The sequence below is a fragment of the Xenopus tropicalis genome, chromosome 8, assembly GCF_000004195.4.
Source record: "Xenopus tropicalis strain Nigerian chromosome 8, UCB_Xtro_10.0, whole genome shotgun sequence".
NCBI classification, from domain to species: Eukaryota; Metazoa; Chordata; class Amphibia; order Anura; family Pipidae; genus Xenopus; species Xenopus tropicalis.
In genome coordinates, this window is record NC_030684.2 from 68,641,251 (window position 1) to 68,659,795 (window position 18,545).

Genomic DNA, 18,545 nt, shown 5'->3' on the forward strand with positions numbered 1-18,545 from the left:
TTGTACCATCTGACCAGGAACAGAATAAATTGTTCTGTTCTATAAAGTTTTTTTTGCTAGGCGCACAGTAACAATTCTACTGAAGGCTGCTTCTCATATGGAGTGTGTAGGTGTGTGTTGCCTAGCTTATTGAAAAGTTGACATAATAATGGGCTACATTTAGTTTAGAACTTTGTTCAGTTTTCTCCAGATTTCTTCACAGATGGCAAAGTAATTTTTTCATGAGATGAAAATAAAAGATGAACTTATTCTAGCTGATGATTCTCTATATAACTCTTAATTTTTAACTAATGTGTAAAATGCTTTCATCACAGGAAGTTCCTATGCAATACTGTAATGTTGCACTTGTGTAAATGCTAAGCAATGCTGACAGTTCTTTTCTGTGCATATATACAGTGTTCATAAACCTTTTTTCCAGGTCACCCAAAAATTAGTTTTAGCATTACAGAGAAAAAGGGAATTAATCCCTGTAATTCGCAACTTTCTAGATAATGGGTTTTTGGATATCAGATCCAATACCTGTAACAGTCTCTGACAGATGGGACCTATATGGGATTCCGTATATGGGTAATAACCAAGAGAGTGAGTTACTCACCCACCGCTCCGAAGAAGGCTTTTCACCACCAACAATAGAAGTCGCCAATGGAAAGCCCTTCATATTGTTTCGGTTTCCGAAGTTGCCTGTAGGAGAAAACTTTGCATGACTTTGGAAACCGAAGTTACGTAGGGTTGAAAAAAGACCAGAGTCCATCAAGTTCAACCCTTCCAAGTAAACCCAGCACACACAACCTATACACTCACATACATAAACTATATATACAAACATTAATACTGACTGTAGATATTAGTATCACAATAGCCTTGCATACTATGCTTGTTCAAGAACTCATCCAGGCCCCTCTTAAAGGCATTAACAGAATCTGCCATTACAGCATCACTAGGAAGGGCATTTCACAACCTCACTGCCCTCACTGTGAAAAACCCCCTACGCTGCTTCAAATGGAAGCTCCGTTCCTCTAATCTAAAGGGGAGGCCTATAAAGGGACCTATAAAGAGGCAAAATTCTATTTTCATCCCTTGAGTCAATTCCCCTTTTTATACAAGACACCACTTTATTTGCCTTAGTAGCCACAGAATGACACTGCTTGGAATTAGACAACTTGTTATCTACAAAAGCCCCCAGATCCTTCTCCATTAAGGATACCCCCAACAAACTACCATTCAGTAGATACTGTAGTTTGCGTTTATATTATTTCTACCAAAGTGCATAACGTTGCACTTGTCTACACTGAACCTCATTTTCCAGTTTGCTGCCCAGTTTTCCAATTTTGTCAAATCACTCTGCAAAGCGGCAGCATCCTGCATGGAACTTATAGTTTTGCACAATTTAGTGTCATCAGCAAAAATAGAGACAGTACTGTCTATGCCCACCTCCAGGTCATTAATAAACAAGTTAAAAAGCAAAGGACCAAGGACTGTCCCCTGTGGTACTCCACTAACAACACTGGTCCAATTAGAAAATGTTCCATTTACCACCACTCTTTGTAATCTATCCTTCAGCCAGTTCTCTATCCAATTACAAATATTGTGTTCTAGGCCAATATTCCTTAATTTGATTATTAACCTTCTGTGAGGTACTGTATCAAACGCTTTAGCAAAGTCAGCTGCCATTCCAGCATCGAGGTTCCTGCTCACCTCCTCATAAAAGGCAACTAAATTAGTCTGGCAAGATCTGTTACGCATAAAACCATGCTGGCACAAACTTATAGTATTGTGAACTGCAATGTATTCAAGTGTTCTATCACTTATTACCCCTTCCAAAAGCTTTCCTACTACTGATGTCAGACTAACAGGCCTATAGTTTTCCGGCTGAGAACGGGATCCCTTTTTAAATAACGGTACCACATTAGCAATTCGCCAGTCTCTCGGCACCATGCCAGACTTCAACGAATCCTGAAATATTAAGTGAAGAGGCTTGGCAATCACAGCGCTAAGCTCATTTAATACCCTGGGATAAATCCCATCCTACACGGGCCGATAAGCTGCCGAATCGGTCCAAGCAGCAGCTCACAGCAACTCAACATACAGCTCAGTATGACAATTCTTATGGTGGATTCCATTCAGATATTTTGCATTTGCTTAAGAAACAGGTGTATTTAAATGCAACACTATCTGCTTTCTCACCTAATTCAAAACATTCTATTTGAAATTGCAGTGTAAAACCTGGTAGACCGCAATGCTATAACTTCACTAAAAAGAGAGAATCTGTGAGAACCATTACATGTAAATAAAAAACTGATGCAGCTGAGTGTGTATGTGTGAAGAGGTAGGATCGTTCATCTGTAATTTTATTTAGGAATAAAAGTATTTGAAACTACACATTTATAAACAGTATTGCAGACCTTCATAAAACAATACCAGGTATTAGTATAATTATACATTACTTGTTACTATGAATGAAGCATGTTGACAGATCCAACAGGAAGGATGGGAGAATACATGCTGACAAACTTGTTTTACTGGACCTAGGCAACCAATGGCAATGTTTTTGTAACGTCAAGGTAATGAGTAAGGCATTTTGCATATTTTATAAAGCTGAAGTACTTAGCACTCCTTATAATCTCAACTAGAATACCTGCCTGCTTTCAGGGTGCACTCTGCAATCTCATTTTCAATGCCTTTTTAAATTGGTTTTTGACAGCAACAATATACTATTTAAAGGGGAAGGAAAGTCTAAGTAACTGGGGGGTGCCAAAATGTTATGCACCCCCCAGTGACTTTAATTGCTTACCTTTTACCCTGGGCTGGTGCTCCTTTAGGAGAAAACAGCACCAGCCAGGGGCAGCTGCGTGCGAGTGTTTCCTCTTCCTTCTTTGCACACTTGCACATGTGCAGTAGAGTGAAAAGCCGAACTTTAACAAAAAAGCCGCTCCTTCACTCTACCGTGCATGTGCAGGACCCGGGATTCAGAAGATAGAAGAAAAAAGGAAGAGGAAACACTTAGCTACCCCGGGCTGATGCAGTTTTCTCCTAACAGGAGCACCAGCCCAACGAAAACAAGTAAAGTCTCTGGGGCTGCCTAACTTTTGGCACCCCCCCCCCAGTGATTTTTAGATTTCCTTCTCCTTTAATTGAATGTTTATTATGTAATGATTATATAGGTTTTCTGTATGTGTGCCATACTCTGCCTGCCCTATGCTGCCTGTGTGTGCCATACTCTTCCTTCCCTATGCTGCCTGTGTGTGCACCTCACTCTACCTGCCCTACCCTGCCTGTGTGTCCCATACTCTGCCTTCCATATGCTGTCTGTGTGTGCCATACTCTGCCTGACCTATGCTGCTTGTGTGTATGGCACACACAGGCAGCATAGGGCAGGCAGAGTATGGCACACACAGGCAGCATACAGTGACACAATGCTGGCACTGCTCCTACAGTCTGTCTGAGATGTGAACATCTGAACAATGTGGGGGCTTCCAGTCTGAGCCTGAGGTGTGAACAATGAGGGGGTGAAAAATGCAGGGATTAAAAAGTGTGAACAGTAACAAGCACAAAAAACAATAGACACATTCATATGGGGAGGAAAGAAACCAAGAATAAAACGGAAATACATGCAACAACATACGCAAGTACGCAAGCTATGTGGAATCTCCCCTCCAGCCACAAACACTAGCTAGACATAGAAAAGGAAAAAAATCAAACACTTACTCTACAGCATTTAATGTGGACCAATCACCCCTACAAACAGTAAAAAATAAGTGTATACCACACAACAATCACAGCATTAAAAATCTGGACCCAACTTAAAAACAGGAACCATATCCACATTTTCCCAGCAAAACTCACCCAACCTCAAAACCTTGGAAACAATAATCCCGGATCTATCCATCAACAAATGTGAACAATTAGGCATGAAGAACCTATCACAAAGCGGGACAAAGGAAAGGCCTATCCAAAATACAGTATATAAAATGCTACTAGTCCAACAAAGCAGTGAAAAACCAGCACATATCCAGAAATGGGAAAGCGACCTCAATACAGCATTCACAACAACTCAATGGCTCCAAACAAGCAATGCAGCCTACAAATATTCCAATGCACTAACCACATAGAAATTACGCAAAGAAACAAAGACAAAAAAAACAGTAACCAACAAACCTTAAATACCACCATAACAAATCAATGACAGCAGAAGAACCACCCAGGTCTTGTAGCCAAAAACAACAACAACCATGGACAATCCCTCCCCACCAGAAATCCCCCCCTTCCCTCACTTACCTCCTACTCTCCTTCAGTTCTTCTCTATTTCCTTCGTGTTACCTAGAAAAATCAATAAAAATCTCAAATGTAAAAAAAAAAAAAGTGTGAACAGTACAGTGATTGATATGTTTAAACAATACAAATGTTTACAGCCTGAATCTGAGGTGTGAACCATGCAGGAGGCCAGTTAATCTCAGACATTCTATTATTATTCTAGTGGGGGGGTGTGGGAGCGTTGTGTGTTACTGATGGACAAAGACTCCAAAGGTGCGGGGAGCGGAGCGGAGAATGTGCCACTAGTAACCCAGCGGGGAGCAGACGGGGGACGCATGCGCAGTAGAGATGGTGAGGGAAAGGGCAAGCATGTAGTTTGTAGTAAGTGTATCTCTGTAAATCTTTCATTAGGCAAGCCAGAAATATAGCGTTTTTACACAGCAATAGGAGTACTATTTAATAGTGTGCTTAATAGATTTTGACTTTCCTTGTCCTTTAACAGGCAGCCATGGTAGAGAGCTTAAGTGAGGCTGAACAGGTTCCCTCTTAGGTGAGAGCAGGAGTATCCTGGCAGCAGAGTTTAAGATTGAATGCAGGGGAGAAAGTTGGGAGTCTTGGAGGCTGGTTAGTAGGAGATCGCAGTAATCTAAGCAGGAAAGGATAAGGGCATGGATTAGTGTTTTAGCTCTTACTTGTGAAAGAAAGGGCGTATCTTGGCAATATTGCGGATGAAAAAGCGTCAGGTTTTGGCGGTATTATTAATATGGTTAGAGAAGGAGAGTGACTGGTCAAAGATAACCCCAAGGCAGCGTGCTGAATTAACAGGGTTAATTGTCATCCGTCAATAAGTAATGGTGAAATGAAGAGTAGGGCTAGGTTTGGGTGGGAAGACCATGATCTCTGTTTTAGCTAGGTTAAGTTTGAGGTGGCATTGGTTCATCCATAAGGAGATAGCTAGGAGGCAGTTAGCAATCTGGGTTTGAACATAAGTGGTTAGTGCAGGGGTGTCTAAATACCTGGATGTCATCTGCATATAGGTGATATTTAAGACCAAAAGAAGAAATAAGCTCTCCTAAAGAGAGAGTGTACAGGGAGAACAGCAAAGGATCAAGCACAGAGCCCTAAGGCACTCCCACACTAAGCTGAACCGGGGTGGAGGATTTGTTCCCCACTTAAGCATTAAGTCCCCACTTATTGGTTTAAAGTCTGGTCAGGAGCCTAACAGAGCAAATAACAAGGGTACAGCTAATTATCAATGTATTAAGCTGGTCACACACTGCCAGACCAGCACATTTGGTGAGGTCACCAAATGAGGGGATCTGGTTCTGATTTGTCCACCCACATGCTAGGCAAACTTGGGTTGATCCAATCATTTTTCTCCATGCAGAGGGGCCTATAGCCTTGTCGGATGAGGACCACATTAACATGCTAATGGGGCCCTTGTTGGACAGGAAAATAAAACCTGCCCAGTTGATACATGGACATTTTTGGCTAGATATTGTTTGGGCAGGCCCATCAGAGGGCCCCATAGATGGGCCAATAAGCTGCTGACTTGATCTGGAAAGACTCAGTCAACAGCTTTAAGTGGCCCGTTTATGGCCATATTTGGTCAGTCACAATTTAGTTGCACTACAGATCTTACCCTAACTGACCTTCTAGCTGAGTTTTCAGGGGTATTTCAAAAAGTAAATAGGCATTATTACAAAATCTCACCCTCAATCTGGCCATATATTATGGTGATATGTGCATCTAAGGTGGGCAAAATCCGGACTAAATGATTGGGTCATAATGACAGGGACACAGGCCATCTGTGCGAGGCCACAAGCTAATGAGGTACTTGTTCCAACGGGAAAATAAAACCCACTCAAGTGGCATCTGGATGATTCTCCGACAGATATTGGTTGGGTATACATACACATGCAGATAAGCTGCCAAATTGGTCTGAAGGGGTTGAATCAGCAGTTAAATCTACATACTCTTTGCCACTGCTTTCAGCATCTGTGAGGGGACAGCTATATTGCAACTGCTCTGAAAAGCCTTTTGTCTTAAAGGACATTTCCACCTAAAAAAATACTTTTTTTTTGCCTAATAACAGAATTCTAAGCAACTTTGCAATATACAGTACAATTATTATAAATTTGTAATGATTTTTAAGTTATTTGTATATTACTACTATTAAAAGCAGTGTTATCTATCTTTCTCTGCCCTGGTGGCACTGACTTTTAAAACAATTTAACACAAGCCAGCAGATTGACATCTGTCTTTGCTGCAGGAGACTGATCTGTGCAACATTTTTTAATGCTGCTTTCAATAGCAATTACATTTACAAATAACTTTTACTATCAAGCATGTCTTTGTCTGTATAGCCCCATACTTTCACTTGATATTTCCACAATACATTGTTGGTATAAGAAAAAAGAAAACTATTAGATATTACCCTTATTAATTTTTTTGAAATGTTAAAATTCCCTTGCAATTATGCACTTTTCCATCATTCATTATTTATAAAAAATGCAGCTCCTGGGAATTAAAGCAAGGGCAGGAAGCATCCATAACAGTTAAGATACAATTTGACTGTGTCCAGTTATCATTTTAGCTTTTCAGTTGACAAATCTCTAAGTGTGGGTAAATAAGTACTTTCCCACCGTTACCATAGCATTTTACATGCAGTGCTGCAGGGTTGGTTACAAATGGAAAAGCACTGGTGAGTTCAGCACACTAAACAAGATCCTGTGCTGCCTGCTTATTCTCCACCTTGCTTTATGAGCGTTTCGGGTACATGTATCAACTACAAAATAAAACATAGAAAAGATGAGCTTGCATCCAGCAACCCAAGAGTAAATACTTTTCAGATATGCTTCAGCAGGAAACACAAAGCAATGAAAACAAATGTTTGGGTTGTCTCACTGCAATGAGGCAATAAGGTGTTTTTCTTTTGTTGCTTATATCAAATAATATTTTGTTTTTATGAGATTAAATGGTTTGCAGTGCCTCACCTGAAGGAGAACATCAGCATTTCATAATTATACTTTTCCCCTTTACAAAACTTCACAACAATGTAGCACTTCTAGGATTAGGTTTTCTAGTTTTGCAGTGTTGAACCTTTTCAGATATCATGCTAGACTTTAATTTAAATGAACTGAATGCTTGCACAGAAGGGTGTGATAGCTGAATGTGAGAATGTGCCTAAGGATTGGCAGAGTTTCCAAAACAAAATAGAATGCACACCAGAAAGATCATTGTTGTGTATTTAAGGTCAGCCCATGAGAAACTGCAAATTAGGGGCAAGCAAGGTCGGACTGGGGGGGTGCAGGGTCCCCTGCAGGGGGATGGAGACTGGCGGCTCAGGGCTCTCTCATTTTCTGAGAGAGGAAGTGTAATACTGAAGAACATGTTTACAAAAAAGGAGATAAGAAATCATGTGTTTCTTTTGATAGAGGACTCTGATAAAGCTTAATTAGTTTTTACCTTTCCTTCTCCTTCAATTAAATAAGTAGGCTTTTGGCAGAAAGCCCAGCATACTCAACAGTCAACACTTGCACTTAAGGGCCTATGATTAAGTGCTGGGTAAGCATGAAATGCATTAGGAATTATATGTAAGGGGTTGCTATTGTTTTTTAATGGACTGAAATAAATGTGTACAATTTTTAACTAATTATGAGTGGTATTTGAGCTTATAATTTGTGTTTAACGCCAGCACTTAAATACAACTAATAAAATAAATAGGTCTCCTGGGGGAATTGAGACTTACAGCTTAAAGGGCAATTTAAGCTTCATCAGCAATACTGCAATAACACATAAAACAAGACCCCAAAACCCAGAAAAATGTAATGAAACTTGCATACATAACCTGCCAAATTTTGTAAAATGGGAGTGGTATTTAAGGGGTGTGGTCACAGAAAACGTGTGTGGTCACAAAATTTTCGCCACTAGTAGTGCAGCATCTCTTTTTGTCCCTCTTTACATTTTTCAAATGTTGGGAGGTATGGACTAGCATTCTGGAAACTGTGGCAAAGGCGAAAGTTGCATAGTCCTTGCGGATATTGCCCTGGCTGGAGCTGAATTTAGACACAGGTCCAGACTGAAAATCTAGAATTTCCAAACTGCGGTTCGTGTGTGCCTGGGCACAAGTAACACCCTGGTATAGGCCTTTGTGTACTTGATTTGCCCATACTGTATCTCAGTCCAGACATGCCAGTACTGCAGCAATTGCTATTGTTTTTATTGTGTGCTGCTTACTCTGTTAAAATAAAATAACTTTTTAGGATCCATTAAAACTGTGCCCCCCCCATTGGCAAAATGTTGTAAAGTATAGAATACCCTCTACCGAACTAATTTATAGAAACAACTGGCAGCCTTCAGAAGACACAGAGGCCTGTTTCATAATTTTCTAATATAAAATGTATTTTTTTTCATCTAAAAATGGTATTTCAACACAATTGACTAATTTTTCTATTTTTGAAAAATGGCTTAATCCACTCCATGTGCCTGCACCTGGGCTGATGCAATGGCTTCGAGTGCCAGCACATCAAGAAGCTTTATGGAGCCAGGCACACAGCTGCAATGAGGTAAACTGAGAAACTCACCTTAGGTGGCAATGCCCCTCAAGTTACCAGGGGCACCAATTGCGCTTCCTGCACTAGCGATGCAACCCCCCTCAACCCGTGCTGAAACTCCATCAGCAGTTGCAAAAAGTGATAGGGGTTGGCATTGAATGCAGCTGTCTGAGCTATTCCTTTGTTCTTAGGTGTGCAATTTTGTTTGTTTAATAAGAAGCTTCATAGATTTACTCTAACGAAGTTTATGGAAGCATATGTGAATTTTTTTATTTACTTTTAGGAAAATCTATGCCCTATGAGGCTTGGCACACTGAAAACAACAAAACTGGTGGACTGAGCACTATCAGGGTTGAGGCATTTGCTGTTTTAGGCAATGAATGGACAATTGCAGGCATTTTTGCCAACCATGGAGCTGGAAACCTTTAGGAGATAAAACACCAGACTTTAGTTATTTCTGTCTGTTCTACTCGGGATTTTGGCCACAGTTTCAAACATGTGTGCCGTTTTGACCTGGCCATACACTTGAGTTTATACCTGGTATGTGATTATTTTCATTGCATTTGCGAGATTATTTATGCTGCCAGACTAGAATTAGGCACCTACAATGGATTTCAATTTGCCCAAATAAAGCAGGGACAAAGGAAACTGTATGCAGGGAGCCACGTTGTTACGAATAACTGGTGACAACTCACAGCCAAGAGGTTCTGCAGTGCCAAAGAGACGGCTAAAGTGATAAAAGGAAAGTAATGTACTGCCCCACTAAAAAGAATTGAATTTTAGCGAAAAACGCAACCATCCTGCGGCTGGTGCTTACACCCATCCCTATTAACTTGACCATCAGCAGGAGGTACAATAATGACCTTCCCGGCAAGAGCCTGTTTCACACAGTAATCTGCTCACTGCAGATTACCCAGCACCTCAAGCGGTGAAACGGAAAAAACATGGCGGCCGTGCAGTTGAACTACATTTCCCTGAACTCCACGCGGAGCTAAAATAAATAAATAAATCCATTCCCCGCCTTTCCTCGTTAATATGCAAGGGCTGGCCGCCGCATGGAACCAATAGCAGGGCACAGCGATCACATGCCGCGCTAGTCGGGTTTTGGCTAAGATAATCATGAATATGCTAATTGCGACTGGGGCTTGCCAGCCAATACGGCGGCGGGGCGGTCACATGGTGCGCTGGTAGAGGTTAGGAAGAGAAGTTATCTATCAGTGAACACTGTACAGAGACTCAGAGCTCAAGTGAGCTGTACGGGGGTAGCCCGTTCTTGGGGGCCGGGGACCCACACAACATATCGTTCCCTCTACTGAGACAGGGGTCCAATTTTACCGTCCCACCAAACAAACTCCACATAGCCAGCAAGATACCCCAGGGTGTGGGCACAATAAACCACCGCAGCGCCAGGGTAGCCCAGGCTGGCGGATCCATCGGGTTTCCGCCTATAGTATGCGCTGAAAATGCCTATCTTACTTTTCCTCATAGACACGTCCGCCTCTATGAACCAGCGCACTTATTTGGGTACCACCTATCTGGATATTGCCAAAGGCGCGGTAGAGATATTTATGAAGGTAACAGGAATTGTTGGTGTCTCCCAGCGCGGGGGAGGGCTGATGGGTTTATTTTATTTTTGGGTGATTCGTGTTATTTGTATGACTGTGTATTCACCCCTGCCTTCCCTTGTGTTTGTGTCCCCGCAGCTGCGTGCCCGGGATCCTGCTAGTAGGGGCGACAGGTATATGCTGGTTACATATGACGAGCCACCATACTGCATCAAGGTAAACGCATTTCAGCTACTACCCCGACTCCGTGGTGGTTTGTATCTGGGGAAAAAGCTAGGCCCTTTAGTCGCCTCCAGCCGCACCTGTAACAAGACCCCGTGGGAACGCTCCGTAGGACGGAGGAAAACGGCAGGGCGGACCCGGGAGCCTTGCAGGCCGCGGCGGGCGGGGTGCAGGGGGTGGTTTCGGCGGGAGTAGACGGGTCGCAGCCTCCGAAGATGGCGGACATCTTGCTTTTGTATGGGGCTGAGGCGCCCGAGATGGAGGCGGGGGGAGAGAGCATTGGTGGGCGGTGCTTATGATGTCACAACTCATCGCAATATCATTGGTCTTTGTAGACGTGTTGGACCCACCCTTTCCTGTTTTATTGAAGTGGGCTGCACCATGATTGGCAAAAAAATAAATAAGGAGCGGAGATTACACGAGTCAATGAGTGCATGGTTTAGCATATGTGACATGTCAGGGAAATTTAACTTAAGTTCAAACATTTCTGTGTTTAACAGTTGCGGTGTAAAAATGTGTTATTTAGTCTTGTTTCCTTCATGGCCACTTTTAGTCAAGTTTAATTTAGCTTAACTGTCACTGACTTTAGTTACACTTTAAAGGGGCACTAAGCCGCAATGCAAAGGCTTATACTAAAAATATTTGTATGTCCGTTGTTTAAATTAAGAAGTGTTTGGAGTTCCTTTACTAAATAGGGCAAACTATAAAAAAATAAAAAGTGGTTTCATTTTCAGCCCCTTATGTATAGCTAACTGATCCTTACCTGTAAGCCTGACCCACAGAGTGCTTCTTTGGAAAGGCAGGGGGTTGTTTATATGGAGCAAAAATGTTTCTTAGTGCTTTGTAATAACACATGTAGATATTTTAAAATAGAATATGTTTCCTATTTGTTTTGCTAAAGTTGGGCTATGGTGTACACCTATTATAATAACATGGGTCTCGTTAGGGCTTTAAGTATCTAAATAATGTGGCTTTAATGTACCAAAATATGACTAATATGACAAACCTGACAACTGCTTGTGTTAAAATTATTTGGGAAAGTCATTCAATCTAATTATTTGACAGTAGTGTCCATTCCCAATTTTCCAGTTTCTTTGTTTTGTGTGCTGTGGCAGCATTAATAATTGTTCCCCAACTGGTGTTTAACCCAGCTGGAAAAATTGACCAATGATGCCACCTACTAGTGCAAATGCCAGAGCCACAGGGCAGAGAATACTAAAGGACAGGCAGACACTGCTTCTAATAGCAATTATGTATATATAATTATATGTATATATATACAAATAAGTCAAAGTCCATTGCAAATTTGTAACAACGCAAAGTTGCTTAGAATTATGTTTTCTTTTTATTAAGGCCAAAAATTAACTTTTGAGTTGACTTTTTCTTTCATTCTTTTGTGGCCCCCTCAAAATCATAATACACTCATGCAAATGGTTACATTTATCTTTTTTAACTGTTTTCACTGATTGGAAGCTTTTCCAGATACTCAATTTAATGACAAAAGCATGAGGCTAATGTTCCAACATAGGTGATAACTTGCACAAGTGCATTGCCGATATCTTTATCTTTACCTAAAGGGTAAAAAAAAAAACATTAACAGAGATCTACAAAGACAGATTGTACCATGCACAACATATATAAGGGGCATTTACAAATGCAGCGCAATGCTCATAGTGCAATTTTGGGAGGTAAGTTACCATTTTTTTCCCTGCACAAGTTGCAGTCAAAATTGTCATTGTGGGGCATTATCTTTCTATGTATACCTTTGCTAAATTGAGAACCACAAATAGGAATTATGTTGAAAATGTATTCTCTATTCTGGTAATAGTAAAAAAAAAGTCACTGGTGGAAAATTAGCTTGTTTTCGCTGTATTAAAACTCCCCCCTATATGGGCTGGTAATTTTCTTTTTCAGCCTCCCCTCTGTTGACAAAAATCAGGAAATGACAGGAATTAGTAAAGTTTAATTTTCTTATGTGTAGTGCAAAACATAACACATTCCTCATTTATACAATTTTTATTCATAACTAAATTATAAGGGTATAGTCCACATTCTGCAATTGAGAGGACTGATAATGTTCATGGCGCACACGTTAAAATTATACACATCAATTTACTAGTGCTGATGTGTGGTATGGGCAGCCTTTCAACCCTCTCTTGATTTACAAAATCAAGCACCACTGCTACCATGATGCCACCAACAGACAGGTTCTTTTCCTTCAGTTCTGTATCTGACTCCTAGTTACAGCAAAAGCTTTTAAGAAAAAAATGAATTGCTCTACTAAGCAAGATCGGTAGCAATCAGCAGAAAATTTGATTAGTACCTTAGCTTGCTATCAACTTGCTTTAATGTACAGAGAGAACTCAGTACAAAAACAAAGCATAGCTTTCTGAATTACTTTCTACAAAATCTAGCCTACTTTGCTTTCAATACATCTAAAGCAATCTTCAGTGGCATGCATCTAAAGACAAGGAAAATATTTATTAAGTTTTCCCTGTGCAATAAGTTACAGTTGCCAGACATTTTTTTAAATGTAGTCCGTTGATAGCACAATGGTTTCATATGGATTTCATACAGGTTTCATACAAAAAGAGAAGTGGGGTGCAAGTGAATAATTCTGGTACCCTCCCACCAGTATCACATACAATAAAGGTTACACACCTACCCAAAACAGTGTGCAGGGTGTTATAGGTGTCATGCTGAACAACATGAAATAAACGCATACTTGCAAGTGGACTTGCATGTTTTCTTTATTAGTTGTGGATTTCTGCACAAATTTGTGTTGGGAAATTAACAGCAGCAACAAAAGTTTATAGAAAATTGGTTATTGGAGCAATCCAAGACTAAGTAAAATATATATATAATGTACAACAGAAGTGTGACTGATCTGGCCAATTTTACTACAAATGCGAAGAGTATTGATCTGTACACATTTCCTGATTTGGTAACACTTGAGACTGGTCATTAGGGTGCAAAACAATGCATTTACGAGGATGTTTATTTTTGCAGACTAGCATTGCTTTCTGTAAATAAATGTATTATGCACAACTCCTCTTGGATACTTTTTTTAATAAAATATCCACCTGGCTTTGTCCATGAGAGTAATATGCATAGTTCAACACCAAAATGCATACAATTAAATGTACCTACATTGATCTTGGTTGACATTGGGTTGTTCAGATACATTTGCAAGGATAAACACTGAGGCAAGATGTTTTGTCGCACCCATGCTGAAAAAAAGTTAGGTATGCTATCTTCCTTCCACCATTAATCTTAATTGCTAGTGTGGAAACATATGCATTGCATAAGTTTCCAATAGTAGCCCTTAGATGCCTCACAAGGCATTTAGTTTACCACCAGTAGAAAGATAACTTTGGATGTTTATCTGTGCAGCAAAACCTCCCATCTGCAAGTGCCCTTAAGAAACAGTTAACAGGCAAAAAAAGCAAAAGCATTTTATATGCAATTAAATATAATGTACTGTTTCCCCACATTGGTTCAAAAATTGTGTTTGGTTCAGAATTTATACCTCCAGTAACTAAAGGTGGCCATACACGGTGAGATTTGCTTGTTTCTCAAGGTCACCAAATAAGCATATTTTTTCTCCAATATGCCACCTTGAGTTGCCGATATCGTGCTAATGTGAACGTTTGGCTCTAGGGCTAAATGACCGCATTACAATGCAGTGGAAAGGTCGGAGTGAGGACCACATAAATGAGCTGATGCGGTCCACGATCCAACAGAAAAATCAAACCTACCCGGTTCGACATCGAGGAGACCTGTAAGAGGGCCCCATACACTGGCAGATAAGCTGCCAAATCGGTCTGAAGAACCTGAATTGGCAGCTTAAATTTGCCTGTGTATGGTCATCTTAAATTAATAAACTGCTGTGTAGCCATGTAGGCAGCCATTCAAACAGAATAGGGCAGTGTTAAATACAGTGAGTTTTGTTAATAAACAGTAAGATAAATAGCCATTCATGGCTATCGTCGGCACTATAGGATGAAAACCTTTCCAATAAAAAATAGGACATTTGTTGCCAAAAACTTGTTTTATAGGTTCTTGATCAACAAATACAAATTTTAAATGTTAAAATATTTTCACTTCTCGTTTTACTGTTTATTTTTAATAAAAGTTAAAACAAGTGGAGACAGTACAGATTCTTGTCACACTTTACTTAGAACCCTATTGTGTTTAGACAATGTACTATTGACATCTACCTCCCTGTATCCAATCCATCGCCAGCGATAAAATATAAGGCCAACACTGAAACCCTGGTTAAGATAGCAGATGTTTATGTGCAATGCATCAAAATCCTTGGCAAAAATCCAAGACCACATCTACTGCAATTCTCCAGTCCAACCTTCTAATAACTTCATCATTAAAAGCAAGTAAGTTTGCTTGCCATGATCTCTTCTTCATAAAATCATGTTGGATACAACTTATAATGTAACTATATATGACACAATCTTAGGAGTGTCTGTGTCTTGTTCACAGATCACACTTGTTTTGTGTAGCAAATCTCTGCCAAAAAAAAGATATAATATAGGAAGAGAAACTGGTATTAAGAAGATTTGCACTGATCCATTGACATTTCTTTTGAGGAGGCTGTCATCCCACAACAGGAGCCCTGTGTGATTGAGCCTTTAACTAAAAGTCTCCAAAATTGCTTTATGAAAAGCTATTAACCTGCGCAATGAGTTTACTTTATAACATAGCTGTTCTAATAGCAATATGAAAAGCAGTTTTAAGCTGCCGATTTAGGTCTTTCAGACCGTTTTGGAAGCTTTTGGGGCCCTCCGACGGGCCTCTTTGACCGATATCTGGCCAAAAATTTCCATATGTTGACTGAGTAGGCTCCTGGATTTATCAGTGGGTCAATGTTAGATTCATTATGATTAGGACATGGATGAATTGTTATGCTCTAAACTCACAATTTGGTTAATCTGTCCCTATAAGTTCAGTCTTCTATGGAAAGCTCCATGTTAAGACCAAAATGAGGATTTAATAAAAACGTACTTTGTTTTTTTTTTTTTTTTTTGTAACGATCCGTGTGTACAGCATTTTTGATGTTCTGTACTGGATAGAGTCTGTTACCCCATGTCTTTTAAAAAAAAAAAAAAAATAGATTAAATCTTTTTTTATATGTTTATATATAAGATATATGCAACAAACAAAAAGCAAGGCACTCACAGGTCTTTACATATTGGTGAAAAAATGTTATTTTATCTGTGAACCAAAATGTAGGTCTCCTCAGAGACCTTTTTTAATGGAGACATGTAGCATAACTAAAAACCTTTACAGTCTTGTAGGCAATAATGGAAAGTATATGGTACTGGTTTTACTTTGTGCCAAAAGTTAAAAAGACCACTTATTCAGAGCTCCCTATAGATCAGCTACATCCCTGTCCATGTTTCAAATGATGAGTGGATGCTTTGACTGGTCCTTGCCAGAAGCACAGTAGAAGGGGGTTAGCCAATCACAGCCCTGCAGTCCCACAAGCAAAGGCAGGCCTTTAGTTCCCTATCAGGTCAGCCTAGCTGCTTATTGGTTCCTATCTTACAGTGCAGTGTCCTTGTGTCAGTTCTTTCTCAGTAAAACACGGGTATTTTCCTTGTGGATTTTGTGATCATAAACTTACAACTAAAACACTTTTTAGTACAGCTATGGGATTATCCAGAAAGCTCAGAATTACAGGAAGGCTGTTTCCAATAGGCTCAATTTTAATCAAATATTTCCGATTTTTAAAAATGATTCCCTGTTCTCTGTAATAATAATGACAGTACCTGGTACTGGATCCTAACTAAGATATAATTGTCTTTATTGGAGACAAGACAATCTTATTGGGTTTAAAAAATGTTTAACTGATTTTTTTTTTGCAGACTAAAGGTATGAAGATCAAAATAATAAAAAGACCCCTTATTCGCAAAACCCCAGGTCCCAAACATTCTGGATAACTGATCCCATACCTGTATACCACTGTTAAACTGCTAACATTAAGAAATGCATTTAAAGGACATGTAAACCCCACACACACAAATGTAATCAGTGAACAGCCTCTTTGAAATCTTTCAATACCTGCCACACTGGTTGTCGAAAGGTTAATAGTAAGGCTGCAACATCCCCTTAATCACTAAGATTTGCTTCTCCTCCTGTAACCCATTCGGCCCCCTCCCTCAGGAATTTGGTTTGGCTGTTGGCTTGTGGGCATGCTCAGTTGTTCTAAGCTCAGATTACTAAACATGCCCCCCAGTCTAGCAGCCAGTAAAGAGATGGCATTGCTGGTTCCCATAGAAACTCAGCTCTAGCTGTCTGCTTCAATTTTTTTCTCCTAACCTGAGCTCAGCTCAAACAAAGCAGAACTTTTATCAAAGACAGTTGTGCCTGTATGAGCCTGTATCATTGGTGAAATGTATGCTGAATAAGGGTCTGTGTGTGTGTGTATGCCGTTTGCAGATTTAAATGTAACTGATTATGTATCAGAGGAAAAATGGCCACCGGGTGAAAGCTGCTTTTTGCTTTAGCAAAATGTGATGGTGCTGGAAAGCGGAGGGGATATATACAGTACAAATGATGCATTTGGGTGGGGGAGACATGCCCAACTGATTTACATTGTAGGCAAATGTAGGCTTTACATGTCCTTTAATATTGGATGAAATTTCAGTTTTTAATTATCCTTTTTTGGCATATTGCTGATTGAGGGTTATTTAATGAACTGCTAACTTTTCTCCAGAAATCAATATTAACTAATAAGTAGTTCGTTTTTACTACTCTGCTGCAGTTAGAATACCAGTTCGCTTAAAGAATCAGGACCAGTACTAATAATTGCAAGTTTGTGCTGGACTTTCAAGTAACAGAAAAGAGTGCACAAGGGACATGCCCCCATAATGTTTTAACCCAATAAACAATCTCAATGGGCAAAAATTACCACCACCACTTTAAGAGGAAGCTGAGGTGCAATCTAGGAGTGGATCACTTCTATGTGCTCCCCCTTGTGTCTGGGTACTTGTGGACAAGAAGTTAAAATCCCCACCAAAGCAATCAGTTCAAGATCCCCACAGGTAAAATGGAGTCATGGAGAAAACAAAATCACTGCTACTTGTTATCAGCCCAGAGATAAGCCGTAATCTATTCATTAGGTTGTACCTCACCTTTCCCTAAGACAATTTTTAAAAATCCTAATTTGCATATGGAAATTAGGGTATGGAAGGGTTAAATAGAAGTGTGCGCAGGAACATGTAAACAAAAGTCATTTGATTTTAAAGGAACAGTAACACCAAAAAATTCAACTGTATAAAAGAAATTCCAATATAATGTACTGCTGCTCTGCACTGGTACAACTGGTGTGTTTGCCTCAGAAACACTACTATGGTTTATATAAAGAATGCAGATATGTAGCCATGGGGGCAGCCATTCAAAGGAGCAAAGGCACAGGCACATAGCAGATAACAGATAAAACACTATTGTATTCTACAGAGCTTATCCATTATCTGCTATGTAACCTGTGCCTTTTCTCCTTTTTTCCAGCTTGAATGGCTGCCCTCCGGGCTACACAGCAGCTTATTTATATAAACTATAGTAGTTACTGTAGCAAACACACAACTTTTACCAGTGCTGGGCAACAGTACATTATATTTCTTTTACTTTAAAACTCTTTAATTTTTTGGTGTTACTGTTCCTTTAAAGGACATATCAACCCCAAAAAGTGTTTGCCTAATAAAAGAAAACATTAATTCCAAGCAACTTTCCAATATGGATTTATTGAAATTTATTAGTGGTTTAAAAGTTATTTGTAATTGCTATAGAAAGCAGCATTTGCTGGACTCCTGGTGATGATACTTTTTAAACAATGTTGCAAGTGCCAGGCTCCTCCAGCAAGTCAGGTCTATAAAATCTGCTGCCTTGTGTTACATTGTTTCAAAAGTCATAGCCTCCATTGCAGGGAATAGAA

General features: G+C 39.9%; 1 protein-coding gene across 2 annotated transcripts in view; it reads left to right on the plus strand.

The window, feature by feature from the left end:
• The first annotated feature begins 9,999 nt into the window (after positions 1 to 9,999).
• Positions 10,000 to 18,545, plus strand: part of ints6l (integrator complex subunit 6 like) — a 30,269-nt gene continuing 21,723 nt past the window's right edge. The window contains exons 1-2 of one of the 2 annotated variants that reach the window (XM_012968374.3): positions 10,000 to 10,381; positions 10,511 to 10,588. In XM_012968374.3, the coding sequence (XP_012823828.1) occupies positions 10,271 to 10,381; positions 10,511 to 10,588 (189 nt within the window). In that variant the 5' untranslated portion in view covers positions 10,000 to 10,270. 2 annotated transcript variants of the gene reach the window in all.